This window comes from Bubalus kerabau, chromosome 2 (assembly GCF_029407905.1).
Source record: "Bubalus kerabau isolate K-KA32 ecotype Philippines breed swamp buffalo chromosome 2, PCC_UOA_SB_1v2, whole genome shotgun sequence".
Taxonomy (NCBI): Eukaryota; Metazoa; Chordata; class Mammalia; order Artiodactyla; family Bovidae; genus Bubalus; species Bubalus kerabau.
In genome coordinates this window covers 141,378,061-141,400,883 of record NC_073625.1, presented here as the reverse complement: position 1 = coordinate 141,400,883, position 22,823 = coordinate 141,378,061, and the positions used below count along the sequence as shown (strand labels likewise).

Here is a 22,823-nt window from a genome sequence, read left to right as displayed (position 1 = left end):
CTTGGTTGTTGTAAAATGTGGAGTCTTCGATCACTGTGTCTTGGGATTTGTAGCATGTTTAATTCTATCACCAAAGGCCTCTGGCTTACTTATTAATGGATTTTAAAAATAAGTTGGTCTTGGTAAAACAAATATTTGAAGAATATTTTTAATCTCTCCCTGAGTGGTTCTAGCCACAGGGTGTTAACCTAGGGAGCCTCCCAGAGAGGCCACCATGCAACTGGCTGTAAATCACTGGCTCTGAAGAAGGTTCTTTCTTCTCCTGCCTCTTGGAGTGATATAGAAAATACAGAATTGGGGTGAAAGAGGGATTGTTTTGTGTGTGTGTTGGCTTGTGTTCTTTTGTTTTGGTTGGCCTTTGTTGTTTGAAAGAGAAGTCACTGTCAGCACATACAGAAAGCTTAGGATCAACAGATACTTACTTGAGGCCTACTCTGTAGGGACTGGGGCTCTTCCGTGAGTGTTCACACTGAATCCCGCCACCTTGGGAGGAAGGTGCTCTTGCCCACACTTCACTAACCTGTCTGGTGGGTGAGAGTAAACGACCAGTGTGTGCAGGGCAGCCTCTCCCCACGCAGCTGAGCCTCCACCCAGGAGGAAAGAAAGTACCCTCAGGGTTAGCTGTCTTCTCAGCATTACAAAATGACTGTAACACACACTGCGTGGTTATTACCTGTCCAGATCATGGACACTCTCCTTGTAGTAACCCATTTAAACCTCACAACAGCTCATGAGGTAGGTTCTGCCATTAGCTTCATTGCACTGTCTGTCCCTCGATGCAAACAAGCACCCTAATGGCAAAGTTGTAAAGGTTTTCATTTCCATTACCTGTTCCACATGCTTTTTCTAAATTGGACTGCAATTTTAAAAGATTAATAAAATGCTGTGGTACACCAGCAAAACAAGAAAAAGGAACAAAATAGCTATTCTAAAACTAGCAGATTTTGATGAATTTGAAAATTGAAATATTAGAAAATATGCCATTTGCTCAGTTTAGATTATACTACAGAATTAGAGTACTGACTCTGCTTCAGTAAATTTCTTTGTGAATGCAAGCGCTGCTGCCTATGTAGATTTATTGAACTTATTTCAAAAGAAAACACCCTCCTCATAGCCAGGAATGGGCAGAGAAGCAGTACTGCTGCTAGTCATCCTCTCCAAACTCCTTTAAAAACCAGGCTGCATTGCAAGTTTATAGTGAAGATGCAACACTTCTACCTCTTAAACTGTGACTTCCATTTTGTGGTATAATTAAGGGCAATTACTCCAGTTAGAGATTCTAGCCTGAGTGAGGCTGAGTTAATAAATAGCTGTTTGCCTCTAGCATTAGCAAGGGGTATCTTCATTAAGGTGGTGATGTTGTTAGGTGCGCTAAGTAGGTTACCATGGTATTTGTGGGGTTCAGCCTGGACTCTGTCTCTTCCTGAAATTAAAAATGTTCATTCTTCAGTAAAACGTGCTTCCTTACACAGCAAAGCAGAAGAAACATTAAACAGGTGAAATGACTAGGGCTCAGGAACTCCACTGCAAAGGCTAATGCATGGATACTTTAAGATAAGTATTAACTGACAGGTTTTGTAAGGAAAAAAAAAAAAAAAAGCTGCTTAATCTCTGTATCTGTCCATCCATCCATCTGGAGGGAATGTTCTCTAGCACATGGAAAAGCTGCTGCTGTCCTTCAGAAAACCCTGCTCACGCACCGTACCTACTAGTTCACAGGGATTACGTCTAATTAATCTTTGAATACACAGCTTGACACACAACAGATGTTCAAGAAATGTGTGCTAAATGAATGCATAAATTCTGCCTACCCTTAGGCCATATCAGTGTAAGAGACGTTTCCGCTGACTGACTTGGGGCAGGATTTGAAGACAGTGCATTGTCCCCAGGTGCTGGGACAAAGCACTGGAAAGAGGGAGAGACAATTGGCCTGGGTAGGAACGAGGCATTGTGATTAGATTAACTCACATGGCAGTTCTCAGAGTGTTGTCAGGCCAGCAGATTCAGGTTCCGAATCTACTAAAGATCCTGGATAACTCTGGGAAGTTGTATTATTTCCACAGGTGTACAGTTAACTATAGAAAGAAAAGTGGTCACGTTATATTGTAGTTCTAAGCAACCAGTTTCATTGTGAAATTTTTAATTTTCTAAGACCCTGGGGAAAACACTTAAAATGTAAGGCCTGTTTTTTTGTGTTTTTTTTTTTTTTCATGTCTTCTGTGCCTGTGTCATGGAAAAATTATTTAGCAGAAAAGTACAAAATAGTCCTGATTCAGATGGAAGAAGGATCCATAAGCTGCCAGTCTAAACTGTCCAGCTCACCTGTGCTGTTTTTCTGTTATTTTGATTAGCCTGATGGATGATTCTGAGCAAAATTGTTCTTTTTTACAGATTTCCTCAAAGATGTGTAGTCCTAAATGTCATCTTTCCAGTTTGAGAAAGGGGCTTTGAAAGCTCTTGGGAAGATAAAGGCTAAAATTGAAAGGATTTTCTAGTTAAACCTCAGTTATTTAGAAAATTCTGGTAAAGAGGACATGGTATTTCTCAGGTGCCCAGTTAACATTAACTTCATTGCCTAGTACATCAGTTCAGTTCAGTTCAGTCGCTCAGTCGTGTCCGACTCTTTGCGACCCCATGAATCACAGCACCCCAGGCCTCCCTGTCCATCACAAACGCCCAGAGTTCACCCAGACTCACGTCCATCGAGTCAGTGATGCCATCCAGCCATCTCATCCTCTGTCGTCCCCTTCTCCTCCTGCCCCCAATCCCTCCCAGCATCAGAGTCTTTTGGTAATTAACATATCAGATTATATAGTATTACCATATGAAAAATCTGAAATTTCTGTTTTTATCAGTAAGTAAAAGCATAAACTGATGTTTCTAGAATCTATACCATAATTAAAGGGATCTCATTCTAAGCTTTATATGTTCTTAAATTTGTATTTATTTCATTTTTTTGTTGTTGTTGAAGGATAATTGCTTTACAGAATTTTTTTGTTTTTGGTCAAGCCTCAACATGAATCAGCCATAGGTATACATATACCCACTCCCTTTTGAACCTCCCTCCCATCTCCTTTCCCATCCACCCCTCTAGGTTGATACAGAGCCCCTGTTTGAGTTTCCTGAGGCATACAGCAAATTCCCATTGGGTATCTATTTTACATATGGTGATGTAAATTTCCATGTTACTCTTTCCATACATCTCACCCTCTTCTCCCCTCTCCCCATGTCCATAAGTCTATTCTGTATGTCTGTTTCCCCATTGCTGCCCTATAAATAAATTCTTCAGTACCATTTTTCTAGATTCTGTATATATGCATTAGAATACAACATTTATCTTTCTCTTTCTGACTTCACTGTATATAATAGGTTCTAGGTTCATCCACCTTATTAGAACTGACTCAAAGACGTTCATTTTTATGGCTGAGTAATATTCCGTAGTGTATATGCACCACTTCTCCATCCATTCATCTATCAATGGACATCCAAGTTGCCTCCATGTTCTAGCTATTGCAAACAGTGCTGCAATGAACAATGGGATACATGTGTCTTTTTCAGTTTTGGTTTCCTCAGGGTATGTGCCCAGGAGTGGGACCACTGGGCCACATGGCACCTCCATTCCTAGTTCTTCAAGGAATCTCCACACCATCCTCCACAGTGGCCACATCAACTTACATTCCCACCAGCAGTGCAAGAGTGCCCTCCCCACCACACACACACACCCTCTCAAGCACTCACTATCTGTAGACTTTTTGATGAGAGATTATAGTTGAAAATTTCCCCAACATGGAAAAGGAAATAGTCAATCAAGTCCAAGAGGCTCAAAGAGTCCATACAGGATAAACCCAAGGAGAAACACACCAAGACACATACTAATGAACTAACAAAGACCAAACACAAAGAGAGACTATTAAAAGCAGCAAGGGAGAAGCAACAAGTAACATACGAGGGAAACCCCATATATTTAACAGCTGATCTTGCAGCAGAAACTCGGCAGGCCAGAAGGCAATGGCAGGATATATTTAAAGTACTGAGAGGGAAAATTCTACAACCAAGATGACTGTACCCATCAAGAATCTCATTCAAAATTGATGGAGAAGTAAAAAGCTTTTCAGACAAGCAAAAGTTAAGAGAATTCAGTACCACCAAACCAGCTTTACAACAAATGTTAAAGGGACTTACATAGTCAAGAAATAGAAGAAAAAAGATCTACAAAATCAACCCCAAACAATTGAGGAAATGGCAATAGGAACATTTATATCAATAATTACTTTAAATGGAAATGAATTAAATACTTCAACCAAAAGACACAGGCTGGCTGAGTGGATATAAAAACAAGATCCATATATAGGCTGTCTACAAGAAACCCACTTCAGACCTCAAGACACATACAGACTGAAAGTGAGAGGATGGAAAAATACATTCCATGCAAGTGGGAAGCAAAAGAAAGTTGGAGTAGCAATCCTCATATCAGACAAAATAGACCTTAAAGAATATTACAAGAGATAAGGAAGGATACTTCATGATGATCAGGGGATCAATCCAAGAGGAAGACCTAACAATTGTAAATATCTGCACCCAACGTAGGAGTACCTCAATGTATGTATTTTTCTTTTATGTAGACATATATGATATTAAACAACTATAACATAGCAACTGGTTGATTATTCAGATGGTATGAAAAGCATTTATCAAGTTGGCCTAATGTGTTGCACGTTTGTATCATAGTTAATTTCTTGTCACTAATAAAAGTTCAGGTGGCTAATGGATGCTGTTCCTTTCTCTAGGTTTATTTCAATCTACAGAGGACCCAGCCACACCTATAAGGTCCAGAGGCTGACGGAATTCACATGCTACTCCTTCAGAATCCAGGCAGCCAGCGAGGCTGGGGAAGGGCCCTTCTCAGAAACCTACACCTTCAGCACAACCAAGAGTGTCCCCCCCGCCATCAAAGGTTTGTGGACGATGTATTTCAGTGTGCTATTCTATGAGGAAATGTTGGGATTTAGCATAGGAGGCTCAATTCTGACCTTAAATATGCTCTCCTAATATTTTTCATATCAGCCAGATAGAATCAAAAGAACTTTCTAAAAGAGAAGATTGGGAAATGGGTTCTGCAGGGGAAATGAGAGGCCTTAAAGGAGATGGCTTACTGGTGTGACTTTTCTTGAGTACACGTAAATTATTATCACAAATAACAGTGAGGCAGTCTTATCCCCACAGGAGACAGATGAACAGAGGGAAGAAAGAGACCCGAGTGACAGATGTTGGGTTAGGAATGCAGGTGAATTCCTGGTGGTGTAATGCCCATGGAGTTTACCACAGAGGTTTGAGTACCTCCCTTCAACAGTTGATCTGCATCTTTGGATGCCCTTGGTGTGTAGATGAGAGGCTAACAAGGGCCGCATCCCCGCCTTCCCTCCAACCCACAGCTCTCATGGGAAAGCTGCAGCAGCAGGCTGTCATCTCCTGGGGTATTTGTCTTGAGGTTTGTGAATGACTGGTTGACTCTCTGCCCACTTCGTGGGATCAGGGAGTGAGCAAAAGCCAGCTCCACTCAAGCTCTCCCTCCACCAGATCTGCTCAGTCCTCATCTCCCGCTTTCAGCCACAGAGTGCTGCCTCTGCACGGCAGACGCTCCAGGCAGACAGCAACATGGCAAAGCTGGCTCATCCCTTCTCACCAGTGCTGGGCCCAGGTCCAGCCCCTCTAGGACTCTTGAGTCTGCACCCTCCTGTCCCCGGTACCTCCCTCTTTGCTTTATCCAGCTGCTGCCCAAAATGACTCTGAGGCTGACAGATACACCAGCAGCCCACTTGAACCAGGTTTTACATGGGGTCAAGTGAGTGTTGGCTCTGTTATTTGAGGTGCTAGGCAGTGAGCACAAATTATGTATTTGGTCCCAAGAGCTAGGCCATTTGAATCACTGCTTCCATACAAAGAGCTGTATCAGATACACTAGGACATGGAGTGCATTACAGGAGGGTGTGGGGCCTCCAGGGCCTGAGTCAGGGTCTGACTCACATTCTGTTAAGATTTCCCATAGCACCTTGCAGGTTAACTTAGAATCGCTTAGAATCAGTTATGTCCAACTCTTTGCAACTTCATGGACTGTAGCCTGCCAGGCTTCTCTGTTGATGGGATTTCCCATGCAAGAATACTGGAGCAGGTTGCCATTTCTTACTCCAGGGGATCTTCCCGAGCCAGGGATAGAACCCACATCTCCTGCATTGGCAGGCAAATTCTTTACCATTGAGGCACCAAGGAAGCCCCCTTGCAGGGTACTTTATGGTAAATGCCTTCCCCGTGCTCCCTTGCCCCTCAGTGGTCCAGAAGCTTTTTGACTTCTTCATGTGACTAAGATACTGATGTAAATGGATGTAGACTTGCTGGGTCACTTGGGTATTAAACGTCCTGGCACTTTGGTGTGGCTTTGCCTTTTAGCTTTAACAGGAGATTCCTGACCATGCTGTGGTTGATAGGTTTGTTGTAACAGGGAGGTTTGCCACATTTTATCAGTTAGCTTAAAAAGTGCAGGGGTCTTTCCAACACTATCTTTGCCTCTGAAAGTGATTGTTGAGGTAGTTTGATCTTTTGGTAAATACACCTAATTAATAGTCCTTGTAGGTCTTGGTGCTCTTTCTTCAGGTGGACAGTGTCCACGCTGTCACGACATCTTCCTCTCACTTTTAGATTCAGGAAATTGGCATAGCTGGAGGACTGTGTGGTTGGCTGAGATTCTTTATTTAGTTTTTCCATAAATTACAGCCAACTCAAACTTTTTTTTAAAGACAGCTTTTATTTTTCTGGAATAGTATTGTACAGAATTGAAAGTAGAAACAGCTGCCTCTAAAGAATTCATGTAATTTGAAATTTAAAATAAGGGCATTCAGTGAGAGGAGTTACACTTACTAATTACAAAATGGAAACATATCAGATATTGAATATAAGAAAATATTAAAATTTTATAGCCTGTAAGTGCTTTGCTGAAAACTAATATAATTTCACTTTAAACTGGAATGATGAGTCCAGTAGGTAGAAAATTAAAATAAACAAATGTAAGATAACTTTTATAGGCTTACTTCAAATGCCACCTGCTCCTCAAACCTTTCTTAGACCCTCACATGAACGTGACCTCCCTCCCCTGGAACTCCCCAATGTTTTCTTTGTACCTCTCATTCTCATCTGGCCTACATTATGTCTGCTTGCTTATCTTTGTTTCATACCTTTCTCTCTGCTTCCCTTAACTACATCTTAATTTCCTTGAAAGTAGTGTCTAGTTTTGCAAAATACCTAACTCAGGACTTAATCATAGAAGGTTCTCATTAGCCTTAAGGAAAAAAAAAAACACGAGAATGCAAGCCAGGTCAAGCAGTTATTAATAGGACAGTGAGCAAAGGACTCTTGGCCAGTGGCTTGAATGCCTTCTCTTGGTAAAGGGTGCCCTGATAGATTTCTAGGGAGCTAGACAAATAAACTCCCCTCGCAGGGCAGGCACAAGCACACTCCCCCTCTCTCAGGTCCTCACTAATATTACTGAAATACTGACCATTTATATGATACTTTGAATTTTTGACCGTGGATGTGTGGATTTGTATTTCAGCACCTCGAGTAACACAGTTAGAAGGAAATGCGTGTGAAATTTTATGGGAGACGGTACCACCCATGAAAGGCGACCCTGTCAACTACATTCTGCAGGTGTTGGTTGGAAGAGAATCTGAGTACAAACAGGTGAGCACCAGCATGTGTAGCACGTGTGTGGCCTGTCAGTCTGGTTGGCTCCTGGCCTCTGCCTGTTGCTGTGAGGATTCAGTGGCAAGTGAACTACATTTTTCTTAAAACCGATCGTGGAAACTGATTCACATGCACCCATTACCTGACTCTTTAGGATATAATAGCTCTAGCTTATGTTCTTACATTTTCAGTTTCTCAAGCATGATCTCATGGGTTTTAAGTTCTATATTTGTATCTGATATTGCCTGTGATATTCACAAGTATCCAACTATGTATGTATCAAAAACTGTGTCAGTGATTTTACTCTAGAGGGAAAAAGTGTCAACCTAATTACTGAAGGCCCTGTTCTATCTGCCTTCTTGACGGAAGTTATAATTGAAGGAGGAGGAAGGAAGAAGATGACTTGTCAGCCCTCAAGGCTGTGATTCAGAAGCTTTGGGTCACTGTCACCCTTTAATGTGCATAGGATCATATGAGAATCTGTTCATGCGGATTCTGATTCAGTCAGTCTGGGGTCATGGGTCAAGCCCCCAGGTGACACTCATGTTGCTAGTGCATGAACCATGTTTTAAGTAGCAAGACTATACATATCACGTGATAAAGGATTTGGGTTTATCATTCATTATACCCTTTTTGATCCTGATTCTTCCAGAGCCACTCATTGTCTTGTCACTGGCTATGAAAGATTCAGCTACTCTATAGGTTTCCATAACATTCCCAGAAACTTAATAACTACCTGAAAGCAGAATATAACACTGTTGCTCTGTTAGGAAAGCTGAGACCCGCTCCTCACCAGCACTTGTAATAGAGGTGTGCATTTACATCAAACTCCAGTACTCTTGCCTGGAAAATCCCATGGACGGAGGAGCCTGGTAGGCTGCAGTCCATGGGCTCGCTAAGAGTTGGACATGACTGAGTGACTTCACTTTCACTTTTCACTTTCCTGCATTGGAGAAGGAAATGGCAACCCACTCCAGTGTTCTTGCCTGGAGAATCCCAGGGACGGGGGAGCCTGGTGGGCTGCCCTCTATGGGGTCACACAGAGTCGGACACGACTGAAGTGACTTAGCAGCAAGAAGTTGAAAATAAATGCCACCTGCCTTCTGAATCTTTATCATAATTTGCAAAAACTTCTTTATTCAGATAAAGAATAAAGGCTCCAGATACACAAAACAAGTAGAAAAAACGATTCAGAGCTTGTGTTAGTTCGCTGGTTAATATCGCTCATATAATAATAATGTGTAGAAAGAAAGAAAATTTTAGTAAATTTCATAATCCTTTGTTACTATGAAGTGTCAGATTAAAAAGTGAATTGCTTTAAACACATCTTGCAAAAACTTGTTTTAAATATGACAGCCACCAGTATTGTTTAACATCAGTGGATGGTTTCACCAGTTTCCATCATTCCTCTTAAATAAGAGCAAATGCACTCTTGTTTCCTTTCACCTTAGAATCTCATTTTATACAGTATATTTCACAGTAAATAATTTTTTAATTTATTTATTATAATTGGAGACTAATTACTTTACAATACTGTGGTGGTTTTTGCCATACGTTGACGTGAATCGGCCATGGGTATACGTGTGTCCCCCAGTCCCAAACCCCCACCCACCTCCCTATTTCATTCCCCTGGGTTGTCCCAGTATACTGATCTATTTCACATATGGTAATATACATGTTTCAGTGCTTTTCTCTCAAATCATCCCACCCTCGCCTTCTCCCAGAGTCCAAAAGTCTGTTCTTTATATCTGTATCTCTCTTACGGTCTTGCATATAGGGTCGTTGTTACCATCTTTCTAAATTCTCTATATATGCATTAATATACTGTATTGGTGTTTTTCTTTCTGGCTTACTTCACTCTGTATAATAGGCTCCAGTTTCATCCACCTCGTTAGAACTGACTCAAATGTGTTCTTTTTAATAGCTGAGTAATATTCCATTGTGTATATGTACCATGGCTTTCTTATCCATTCGTCTGCTGATGGACATCTAGGTTGCTTCCATGTCTTAGCTATTGTAAACAGTGCTGTGATGAACATTGGGGTACATGTGTCTCTTTCAATTCTGGTTTCCTCGGTGTGTATGCCCAGCAGTGGGATTGCTGGATTGTATGGCAGTTCTATTTCCAGTTTTTTAAGGAATCTCCACACTGTCCTCCATAGTGGCTGTACTAGTTTGCATTCCCACCAACAGTGTAAGAGGGTTCCCTTTTCTCCACACCCTCTCCAGCATTTATTGCTTGTAGACTTTTGGATCGCAGCCATTCTGACCGGCATGAGATGGTACCTCATTGGGTTTTGATTTGCATTTCTCTGATAATGAGTGATGTTGAGCATCTTTTCATGTGTTTGTTAGCCATCTTTATGTCTTCTTTGGAGAAATGTCTGCTTTTGTTCTTTGGCCCATTTTTTGATTGGGTTATTTTTCTGGTATTGAGCTGCATGAGCTGCTTGTATATTTTTGAGATTAATTCTTTGTCAGTTGTTTCATTTGCTAATATTTTCTCCCATTCTGAAGGCTGTCTTTTCACCTTATAGTTTACTTCGTTGTGCAAAAGCTTTTAAGTTTAATTAGTTCCCATCTGTTTATTTTTGCTTTTATTTCCATTACTCTGGGAGGTGGGTCATAGAGGATCTTGCTGTGATTTATGTCAGAGAGTGTTCTGCCTATGTTTTCCTCTAGGAGTTTTATATTTTCTGGTCTTACATTTAAATCTTTAATCCATTTTGAGTGAGTTTGTTTTTGTGTATGGTGTTAGAAAGTGTTCTAGTTTCATTCTCTTACAGGTGGTTGACCAGATTTCCCAGCACCACTTGTTAAAGAGATTTGTCTTTTCTCCATTGTATATTTTTGCCTCCTTTGTCAAAGATAAGGTGTCCATAGGTGCGTGGATTTATCTCTGGGCTTTCTATTTTGTTCCATCGATCTATATTTCCGTCTTTGTGCCAGTACCACACTGTGTTGATGACTGTGAAGTCAGGCAGGTTGACTCCTCCAGTTCCATTCTTCTTTCTCAAGATTGCTTTGGCTATTTGAGGTTTTTTTGTGTTTCCATACAAATTGTGAAATTATTTGTTCCAGTTCTTCACAGTAAATAATTTTACATGTGTTACTCTTTCAACTTACCTCAAAGATATGATTGATTTCAGAGTTTCAGCTCACATGGAGAATGGAGGATTTTTTCTCCCACTAGGTTTAGTCATCTTTAACACAAATAGAATCGTCCTATCCCATAGCATTGTAAAAAAGGGTTAAAGGACGAAATGTTACATATTTTACAACATATCATTTAACACGTAACAATATTCACTTCCCAACAGTACATTCATCACTGTATTTTATAAACCTTTTCTCCAGCTACCATGCTTTTCCGCTTGTTCTTGGGTAAATGTTCTGCTTCTCAAAGCACACTGATTGCTGTTTTTCATTGAAAAAGCATTATTTATTCAATATCTATACATCAGGCATGGCCAGAGTACAGGTTAATTCAAATTAGATTTCATTGGTAGATGTGCTGCTTTGAATCTTGCTGTTTAATGCTAAAATATTTTAACCCATGAACATACAAATACTAATATACAATTACATATATGCTTCAAAATATATTTCTTATAAATAAACAGCTATAAATAAGAGTTTCTTGGTGAAAACACTGTTAAACAAGGGCAGGCTCAGTAGATAGGAATTTGCAATCTTCTTGTAACCATGTGTTTCCTGCATTTACCAAGAAATGATTAGGCAGGTAGTGGTACATGAAAAGTCGCAGTTGAGTCAGGGACAATTTGTACTGAGTTTTTTGCTTCTCCCTATTCAGTAAGCATTAACTTAAGCATGATGTTTTGAGCCCTACATTCACTTGTTCTGGACACGAGATAGGGAATGAAGCCTGTTTATAGTCCAGAGATAACAGGCTTTGAATTCATAGAGGCAAAGGAAAAGAAAATGAGAGGTCATCATTGCAGAGCATACACCACGCAGAGCTGTGGGCTTATAGGAAGCACTGTGTATACTTCAATTACAGCACTAATCACACAGGATCCACTAATGTGTGGGCTTGTGCTATTCATTTTTATCTTCCCAGGACTGGAACATAGCTAGGCACTCTGTAAATGTTTTTTGCATGCATGAAAGAGGCCTGTTTCAAAGGAACAGGGTGATTTATACTTGCAGTGGGGATGAGAATTAAACTTGACCATAGGGGGGATTTAGAAGTGATATTTGTAACTTAGGTGAAGAAAATCACCCGTCATAGGACAGTACGCTTCTGTTCCCCAAGCTCATTTTTTACAGGCAACATATGGCAAGGGCCAAGGCTTTTGCTGATATTTTGCCGGAAACATTGAGTTAAACTCTGTAATTAGCTTTCTTTTGTTTAGCTATCATGATGTAGGGTGAGCAGCTGGTTCTAATTATGAAACAGTCTATTAACTTCAAGTATTAAGTCCTCACCTAAAGTTTTACTCTGCATTAGTATGCATGCATATATTGATTTGGCTTTTCTGCCATTTAAAAAGTCTTTCAAGCATAAGCTTTTTTCAAGAAGCTTGAAAGTTCTTTCCAGACATTAATTGTAAAGCATTCAAGAAAAGAATGAAAATTGTGTGTATGTGCAGGTGACTTTTTTCACCTCACAAGACAGAACATAAGCAGTTTTATAATCAAGAAAGTGAAATGATATACATTTGTATTCAGATGCAATGATTTTTATATAAAGTGTGTAAATATAAACACTGAGGGTAAGAAAAGGGTAACAAACTATAAGAAAGTATTACCTATTGGGAGCCAAAATTTTATTATTAGTACTGTTGCTGCTCAGATTTATTGCATTAAGAAAACCTTTGAAGCATCTGAAAATTCATGGAGCTCCACCTTTAACTGGATGGCATCTCTGAATTTGTTTTGTATCATTTTTAAAATATAGTATTGGGACATGTATTGATTCTTTGTGGTATCACACAAGGTACTGTGAAGAAAGATCTTCTCTTGACCTTGATGGAATGATTTTAAAGACTTGGAACCTGCATATTTTTTAATGGTTTGCAATTTAATTCCCTAACAGAAATTAAACATGCTATGACTGTCTATTTTCATAAAGGTTCAAATCCAAAGCAAAGTAAGAATAGATCAAGGTGGGAATATTTAAAAGCTATTATTTGTCTTACTGACTCTCAACACTTTGTAGGTTTATTGGTCCCTTTAAGTATCTGATGAAGGATATGACCCCCCCCCCTTCTACCAGAAAAATATTCATGCATACATCCATTTTAAATTGCATATAAAACAAATGTATATTCAGTTTCCTGGAATTCTGGTATAGGACCCCTGATTCATTGAGAAACTCAGGTGCTCTGTACAGTGAGGGCTGCCTGGCATATAACAGAATGGCAGAATCTGTGCTCTCAGAGCTTCCAGTCCCATTGGGGTGGAAACAGCATGCCCCCAAGACGCAGTTCGGTAATAGTGCCCTTCGCGTCCTCTTTGGCTCAGGAGCAGCAGTTCCTGCCCAGCACCACACCCTCCACAGAGGAATCCTGCAGGTTACTAAATGCCCACTTCAGCAAGGGGCCAAGGAAGGTCAAGTCTGCCTTCTGTAGTCATGTGGTATTGGAGGACTTATTCACCTCTCTGAGCCTTGCTGTCTTGTCAAAGTGGAGATGCTAATTCTCCATTTCAGGGTTACTGTGGACATCAGCTCTGTTCAGTCTTGAGAGGGTGCTGTGCAGATGGTGATGCTGGGCAGTTATATCTCCTTTTCTTGGGAGAATTAGTAAAAGAGATTTCAAGGATTTCAACTACACAGCATGTTACTCTGAATTGAGGGTCACAGATTCTTTGTTTTGATTATCTGGGTATTACTTTAAATCCTCTCACTTGGAGTAAACATGTCAAAATTACTTAAAAATATATTGCACACCAAATCAAGGACAGAAATCTCTTTGTAAAAATAATATTGCATGTATACTTACTGTGATATTATGATTGGTTACTTCAATAAAGATAATCTTAGATGGAGCTATGCCTTTTAAATTGGGTTGAAGCAGGAGGAAGAGCCCATAATGGTGCCCCTGTCAAAATGAATGAAAACAAAGGAAGAAGAGGCACAGCCTGCTGCAGAGAGAGGCACAGTCCCATGAAAAGTCCCCTGAACTGTGCGATCCTATGGCTGTGATTATTCACACAAAAAACAACTCAGCTATCTCACACCTGTGGCAGCAGAGTCCTCAGGAAATGGAGTATTGGGATTGTTTCATTTAGTAGTGCTGTTGACCACTATCAGTGCAATGAAAACAGCTCAATCGTTAATGCTTCCGTTGTATAATCATGGCTGTACCTATACTATACCCTGTGGTTTGTGTGGGGGTTCTTATGTTCACATGTACTTGTTTCTGGTACTTTTCCTCTTTTCAAACTGTGTGGTATAAGCATATCTACTCTTAAGTATTTAAGGGTTCTAATTAGAGAACATTCAATGAGCATCTTTCTCTGTTATAGCCATGTACTATTTGCTGTGGAAATAGAACACAGTCCCACACTCAATATATTTATCACATATATATATAAAGATAATAAAAACATTGTGTTGACAATGCTTTTGAAAGGGGTGAGGTCTTCCAGTTAAAACATTTACAAATTAAAGCTCAACTTTTGATTGGACTTGTCATTAAAGAAGTTCCCTTCAATTAGATATTCATTTTTCCTTCCCTAAGCTTTTTGCCTAAGGGTATGAGAAAAGTAGCATTCCTTTACTTTCAAAATACATTTTCAGGGATCTTTAGGGAGAGAAGAGATATAAATCAAAAAAATGTATGTCAAGTCTCTATTCAAGATTCCATGAATTGGGTTTCTGGGAAGTTAAATATACTTCTGAGCCAACTTTCATAGAAGGAGCTAGCCATGCAAATTCTGGAAACCACAGAAATAATTTAACACTAGGTATAAATGAAACGATATCAACTTTCCAAAAATCTCTCACACATCTATGGGGAAATAGGTTACTAAGTGGTTTTCAGCCATGAAGTCGTCAGTGTGGCATAAATTAAGGGGACACATCACAGAAATGCTGCCCAAGTCTTTCCTTGGCACAGTCTGGATTGGGGCCCTGCTTTCCATACTCATAAAGGAAAGGCAGTGGGACCCAGGGTGGGGTGATCTGGAAGTGTTTCACAGAAGCACCAGAGAAGTTATCAGACTCCCTGGGAAGACAAAGGCAGAAGGCCAAGAGAAGTACACTTGGCATCACACCATAGTCACTAGATGAGGACTAACATGGAGGCTGGCTCAACCCAAGGACATGGAGCCATGGAGCTGGAGCAGTTCCGGTGATGAGCAGGGGTGAGTTAGATGTGACATCTCCTCTGGGGTCTACCACTAACTACCCTTATTTGCCTGAGACCTCAAGAAATTAACAGCTCTCTGATCCTTAGCTTTCTCATCTCTAAAATGGGACTAATACTCAGCTGTCAGAGTAATCAGAAGGATTAAATTTGATAAAGAGGACTTACCTCCAGCATATTCCTTTCACAAAGCATTTGACCCAGTTTCTTATTTAATAATCCCTTGTTGGGGTTAAGTTAGGTACTGTTACTGTCACATGCTAAAGATGAGAAAAGTAAGGCTCAAAGCTGTTACTTGCCTGAGGTCACAAACCTAGAAAGTGCCAGAGCAAGGACTTAGACCTGGAATCCTGATGCCAGTTCCCTGGGGTTACCCAAAAGAGCTCCAGTAGCTACCATATTTGACCCTTTGATAAGTGTTAACATTTCAAGAGGTGAGACCTCCAAAAGGATCAATGAAAGAAATGTATTGAGAAACCTTATAGCTAAAGCTTAGATGGCATCTTTTCTTCAACTCCATCAACATCCTAACTACTGCCACCATAGAGTTAGAATAGATTGTTTACCTGGGCTATTGCAGATAGGAAACCAAAGCTCAGATAGGGGAAGGGACTGGTAGTATGCTGGTCCCATAGGTTGCAGATCATTCCCTTCATGAGTGGTCCCTGTTGTTTCGAAAAATACTGATTTGAGCATCTAAATTTGGGAAATGAAGTAAAGAACATTCACAATGAAAAGGTCTCTGTAAAGAAAAAAAGGGGCACCATTGTTTTCCTGAGACCACGCACATGATGTTGGGAAATAATCCATAGACAGTATCATCACGGTGTAGTCTGAACGCCTGAATAGCTGGCTGTGTCTGGGTTGGGGCAGTCACCATGACGACAAGTTCGCCTTAAAATAGCCATTTAACTAACTTAATCATTGGAACAGTGAGCTATGAGAAAGGAGTGCTCTCTCAGGATCACTGGGGTTTTCTCACAGCTCTTCTGTTCTTGGCTGCTCCAGCCTGTCCAGTCTGTAACCACAGTTGCTAAGACACGTGCCCCAGTCTTCACAGAGAAACAGAGTCACTCACCTGGACGAACATGCTTCAAATCTTATAAAAGGGAATAGCAAAAGAAGGGTGAATCTGGGAAATATGAGGAACACAATTGATTTTCTGGGGCTTACTCACTAAACAAAAGTACAGTAAGACTCTTATGGCTAAAGTTTGAAAAGGAGGGAGGAAAAAATTTTCAAAAGGCTGACTATCAGGTGAACATTGGATGTTCTGATGCCGTTTCTAAACTACAGTCTTCTTGCTCTTTCAGTTTGCATAACACTGAATGAGTGGCCGGTACACTTGTGTTCTCTAATACAATGTCCTGCTTCTTGTGGAAGTTTATGTGCTGGTCTTTAGCAACTGAATGTTTGTAGACTCCCACTGACTCTGGCAAGTGTTTCAGACAGAGTTGAGATTGTTGGAAATATTTTTTTCTCGGGAATTTATGTTAATGGACAACAATCACAGTTTTACTAAGGTGGCCTGTCACTAAAAATGCCCCTATCACTTTTGATCACTGTATGTTAAAAATATATTTGAAGTATTTTAAAATTCTAAACAGTAGTAGTAATAATAATAGCTAACTTTTGCTGTGCAGTTACTTATATACCACCCATGTTTTAAGCACTTTATGAAGCTAACTCAGTGCTACTCAGCTAGAAAGTGTTTGGTTAATTTTACTTTGCTATTTAATTAACCAAATCTCTTTACTGATTTGAGTTTCAGCTAGTTTTTTCCTATCTCTAACATAAGACATGGATTTTTATGTAATTTTAAGGTGATTATCATTTCCTCTAAGTGTTTTGAGTATCAATACCACTTTGATAGAAGAACAAAGTGGAAGAAAAATGGAAAAGGACAGGTTGGTCAAACAGGAAACACTTAAGACAGACCATTGCAGTAAATATTAATTTGTGATAAATAGGACTGCATCAAAAAAATTCTTTAAAAATGATTAGGTAAGCCACAAAACGGGGAGAAAATATTCATAACACATATCTGACAAAGAACTTACATCCAGATTAAAGAACCACTGCAAATTAAAATAGGCAAAACAGTTGAACACACTGTTCACAAAAGAAGTTATATGAATGACCAAATAAGCACATGAAGAGGTGGGAAACACCTTTAGGCCTCAGGGAAATGCAACTGAGGTACCAGTCTCACCCATTAGAAAGACTAAAATACAAATGACTGACAATAACAAATGTTGGTGAGGATGTGGAGCAACTGGAACTCTCATGCTTAGCTGGCAGGAGTGCAAAGGGATGTGCTTGTTAAAACTTTCCCATGCAGTTAGATATGGAGTTACACTCAGCACTTCTAGGTATTCACCTAAGAAAATGAGAAACTTAAGTCCAAGATTTGTACAAAAATGTTCATAGTATTCTTACTGTATAAAAACTCCAAACAGGAAATAATGCAAATATTTGTCAAAGAGCAAATGGACACATCGGTGTACAGGCATGTGATAAAATACTTATTCTTCAGTAAAAGAACAGCTACTGAATTGATAACACAGATGAGTCTCCTAGGCACAGGAAAGTGCACAGGATTTGATTGTATTTGTATGAACCTCTAGAGCAGACAAATTACAGAATGAAAAGTCAAAATAGTGTTTACCTCTTAGGGCTGGCATGAGCTGCCTAATGGAGTAGGGTTTCATGGTGTAGCCACTAGTGAATGTCAACTGAGACTTTACACTTCATTTCTGTAATTTGTTTTTGTTTACATTTTAAAAAATTCTGTGCACCAAGATCAGAGAGCCCTTTATAAGAATTAAGTCATCTGCTGATTTATAGCCTAAATTATTAAAATTCAACTAGATGCATTACCATTACTTGTATCAGCTGCAGTACTGATGAGTGCCTTACCTCCTGTCAATATCAGAGTCACTGAATTTATATTTTATTCAGAGTAGGTCAGAATACTTAATGGATAAAATACAGACTTGGACAAATGCCATTCCATTTTGTACTCTTTGTTGTTATGGAGTTCATTTAAACCAAACCAGTTCTACAAGGACCCAATGTTATATGATTATTACTTCAGAGACCACAGTGTTGTTATAAATTAATTGACCAGGACTTTTCTTTTTCTTGAAGGTGTACAAGGGAGAAGAAGCCACATTCCAAATCTCAGGCCTCCAGACCAACACAGACTATCGGTTCCGCGTGTGTGCGTGTCGTCGCTGTTTAGACACCTCTCAGGAGCTAAGCGGAGCTTTCAGTCCCTCTGCGGCTTTTGTACTACAACGAAGTGAGGTCATGCTTACAGGGGACATGGGGAGCTTAGATGATCCCAAAATGAAGAGCATGATGCCTACTGATGAACAGTTTGCAGCCCTCATTGTGGTTGGCTTTGCAACTTTATCCATTTTATTTGCCTTTATATTACAGTACTTCTTAATGAAGTAAACAAACCCAACAAAACTAGAGGTATGAATTTAATTAATGCTACACATTTTAATATACACATTTATTCAGATACTCCCTTTTTTAAGCCCTTTTGTTCTTTGATTTATATACTTATTTTACAGATTTAGCTAGGAAAAAAATATCAGTGTTTTGGTGCACCTTTTTGAAATGCAAAACTAGGAAGAGGTTAAACTGGATTTAAAAAAAAAAAAAAAAAAACAGCAAACCAGATACCAAAAGCTAGCTTATGTTTTCTTTTAAAATTTTCAGATTTGCCTTTATTCTGTCTTCACTGATGTCTTTTGCAAGCCTTTGGTTTTTTTTTTTTTTTTTTCCATGTTACAGTTTAGTAATTTATATTCACCGTTCACTTCTTATGTCTTGATCATCTGTATCTGTGAACATGAATCACAGCGTGTGTACTTACAGGGCTAGGGTTTCGGCATTGTCAGAGTACTACCACACAAAAACCACCACCTAACGGAAGATACGTTCACTCATAAGGCTGCCCTACACAACCATGTTGTCGCTCAGTTATTTAACCGTTTAGCTCATCGAAATCAAAATGTGTACTTTAATCTAAAATGTTTTAATAATCTGTATTTCTTATGATTTTAACACTATGAGCTGCCTGTCTAAAAATCAAGTAACCAAAATGCACCTATAAATTATGGAGCATTGTAGATTTTACCACGTCAATTCATAGCAGTAACTTTTCGAGGGCATTGTGCAATAGTTAGTTGTTTCCTTGTTCAGCTATTTTAAAAGCTGCTTTAACTTGTTTGTCTTTGTATATAACTACTTCTAATCTAATCACTAGAGTTATTATATTCTGTTATGTTTGACCAGAATTGTATGACGAGAACTGGTGACAGTTTAGTGCCTCTGCCCATTGTCCATGATTTACACTAATTGTGAGCAGTCTCCTTATATGTCAGCTCATTATTTTTGAAAGATTTGCCTTTAGGCTGTTCTTTGAGGTATCAATGAAGTGATTGAATTTCAGTTCCTTAATTCAGTGCACATAATACTAATCTAACAGCAAATGAAAATTAAAACCCAATAAATTTGTAGTTCCTATTTTTGGGGGTTGACCTGGCTATGTGTGGAGAGGGAATGGTATTTGCTGGTAATAAGCACAGGGTGTTTGGGGGTCAAGGAGCCTAGATTCTCTCCCTGGATCTGTCACTAACTTGCTGCGTGACCTGAACACGTCACTTTACCTCTCTGTGCCTCAGTTTTCCCATGCATTAAAAATAAAAAATAAAATGGGGATTCTAATGTTTGTAAGTGCTTTGAGATCCTTGATCAACAGGTGCTATTGGAGTGCAAAGTGTTACTCTTGCATGTTTATTTTGATTCATGAGATTGTCAATTTTAACCCAAAGTCATTGGATTATGTATATGAAGTCCATAATGTTTGCGTACCTCAGGGACATTTAAGAGTTGGAGGTGCAAATATATTCCAAAAGGGTGCAACAGACACAGTGTATCCCCCTGCTTCTGTTTTTGTATATTTTTGCTACTTGGTTTTTCTTGATCATAGCTATTTTGTGCTTGGTCTATGTTGTCTTAAAATGCAGTATCCTGTACTAGCTTATAATATTCCCATACCAAAGTCATGGGGAAACCAACATTATTTTGTTTTTGGTTTATTTATACTATATTCTGCATACAGTACTTTAAATGCCAATTACAGTGCAATCTTTATTTATTGTAAAATTTTTTAAATGTACTTATGTACTAATTTTCCCTTGTAGCATGTTATTTTTTTGTGTTTTATACTTTTGTAATTTTAGGTCAGTCTTGTTCCTTGGCAACATCTGTAGTATTATCATTCTGCTGACATTTTCTTGTGTTTTTAAAGATAAAGAGCATCTAGTGCATTAAATGCCAAAAAAAAAAAAATCCATTATCAGTGATTGAAACGTTTACATGTACCCAAGAAAAACGTAATCATCTCTTTAAAGAAAGTGCTAAGATCAATGAATTATTCTGTGTGCCTACATTGTGATGTAGTAAGTACTAGAAAGTTCTGTATTTTGTTATTGACTAGAATAACTAGTTTAATTAGCCTTGCAAACTGATGACATCAAGGTAAATATATTTTTGCCAAAGTTTCTGGCCTTCCAAAACTCACTCCACTATTAAATGTGCATCATGATCCACTAGAACAACTGTATCTGCATTTTCTGAAACAATCTCTTGCCTTTGGGGAGAAGGCTTTTTTTTTTTTTTTAAACAATGAAGAGTCAACTGAGTACAAGAACTTTGTCTGCAGGAGAAAAATAAAATCCTTTTTTGGAAACACTTCAGAACTGCTGCTATAAAGAAATTCTCAGAATTGGTTGGAATTTTTTTTTAATGAAACAGTACTTTAAGCCAAAATTGCTATGACTATTTGAGATTTTCATACTGTCTAACCACCAGAAAGCTGAAGTGTGTGAAACACTAGCTGACGGCACTTTATTTTATTGCTCTCCATTGTTGACTGTTCATTATAATTCCTCAGTCAAAAAGTTATCACACTATCCGGCACTATTTTATATTACAAATATTATGTATATGTGATATTGATATATAACTATATATTGCCATTACACATGAACAATAAAATAAAGTGTTATGTTAACCTTCTCTCTTTGCCCTTTTGCAATATGTAGGAACGAGTGAGTGGCTTTCTGATGCTCTATATGTCAAACTCCTCTCTGGCACAAGAAATTGCAGTCATGTGAAGCAAAATTCCCTTTGTCCTCAAAGAAATTGTTTAAAAAGAAAACTTTTTTTAAAAGGTTTTATGCATATTATCTGCCTTGTTCTTATCAACTTGAAATGTTGGCATTTTCTAACCATGTTTTGTTGGCTACAGTAATTCAGTATTCCTGTCAAATTTGAAAAGTGCCCTAATTGAATGTGTTTGAATGTTATCCTTGCACAATTCTTTAAATTGAAAGACAAAATGTTTTACCTCACTGTTGGACATACATTCCAAGCTTTTCAACTTTAGGAGAAAAAAAAAATAATCATGTTTTCCTGTATTGTAAATTTTAGACTATTTCATATACATTGTATTAAAACTGCCATATCAATTTTAATGTATAGATTTTGCAAATACTATGCTATATGTAATACCTAACTGTATCTGTAGTGTATATGTAATATATTTATGCCCAATAAATGTTTTAATTCTTTCTGACTTAAGTAGGGTTCTTCTGCCATGAATAGGATTGCTTTTGTTGTTGTTGTTACTTTTTAAAAACTTAAACCACATCCCAGAAGTTGTAAATTCAGATGCCTTTAGAGGCCAGGCAGGTGGCGTAGTGCAGGGAGCTTGCTTTGCCATCTAAAGGGGTGGCTGCTACCCTGCTCCTGGTTGGGGTCCTGCAGGTCGGCCACCCACAAACATGTAGGCTAGTTTTTTCAAAAGAGGCTGCAAGTCCAGTTCTTCCTAAATGGGCCAACTAACATGCGATTGCGGACAAGGCCCACAGGCAGCCAGTTCTTTTTCAGAGTCTGTGTAGATAAAGTACGCTTTTATTCTAACATGTTATCCATCTGCCAAACTCAGGAGCCCAGGTTTGCCTCTTCACTTAGCACCTGGGATGCTCCTTCTCTGTGACAGACTCGCACAGTTCTGACCTCCCCCTTCGCTCCTCCAGGTCCCATTCAGCAACAACAACAGCAATCAAGTATAGTGTTCCTACTATAGTCATGGTTTCATCATGATGTTTAGATTGTTTTGCTAGGAATCCCTACTATCTTTTTTCCCCCTGAGGGAAAAATGATTGGGGAAACACTGTTTATAACTCAAAGCTCTCTTTCTCAAAGAATGCTGATAATCATTCTTTTGGGTAAAAATGCCAAGTTGAACACATCAAGTTTTGCATGCTCCTTACACTCCACTCCTGAAAATATACTAAAGGGTTTTTTTTAGGTCATAACTGTTCTCAACACTGAAGAGTGGGAAAGAATTGTTAACACGAGAATTTTGAAAACCTGACCAAAGAAAGCTGAATTCTCATTTACCAGGGAAGAGAATGAACACCAACTCAATTTACGTGCCGAATTCAATGAAGGTTCAAAAACTGATAGACATATTTCCCTTTAAAGTAATGGTAAAGAGGGATGGGAGCCTAAAATAGTATTTGTAAAAAGCTGTTAAAAATGCCATTATAAAAAATAATGTCTTTTTTCAGCCAGACGGCTGCTCTTCCATTTTTGCAGAAACCAAAAGTTTATCCCCAAGAGAATGTAAAATAAGCCCTGGACTTGGAGAATGTTATTCTTACCTGA

At 38.9% G+C, this 22,823-nt stretch overlaps 1 protein-coding gene across 21 annotated transcripts in view; it reads left to right on the top strand.

The window, feature by feature from the left end:
- FNDC3B (fibronectin type III domain containing 3B) overlaps window positions 1–21,726 on the top strand; it is a 353,923-nt gene extending 332,197 nt beyond the window's left edge. For 20 of the 21 annotated variants that reach the window (XM_055569054.1, XM_055569058.1, XM_055569052.1 and 17 more), the window contains 3 exons: window positions 4,788–4,954; window positions 7,604–7,731; window positions 18,219–21,726. In XM_055569054.1, the coding sequence (XP_055425029.1) occupies window positions 4,788–4,954; window positions 7,604–7,731; window positions 18,219–18,530 (607 nt within the window). In that variant the 3' untranslated portion in view covers window positions 18,531–21,726. Of the gene's footprint in view, window positions 1–4,787; window positions 4,955–7,603; window positions 7,732–13,775; window positions 18,091–18,218 lie in introns of those variants that run through there. The other variant, XM_055569061.1, reaches the window with a different exon arrangement.
- Window positions 21,727–22,823: the final 1,097 nt, after the last annotated feature.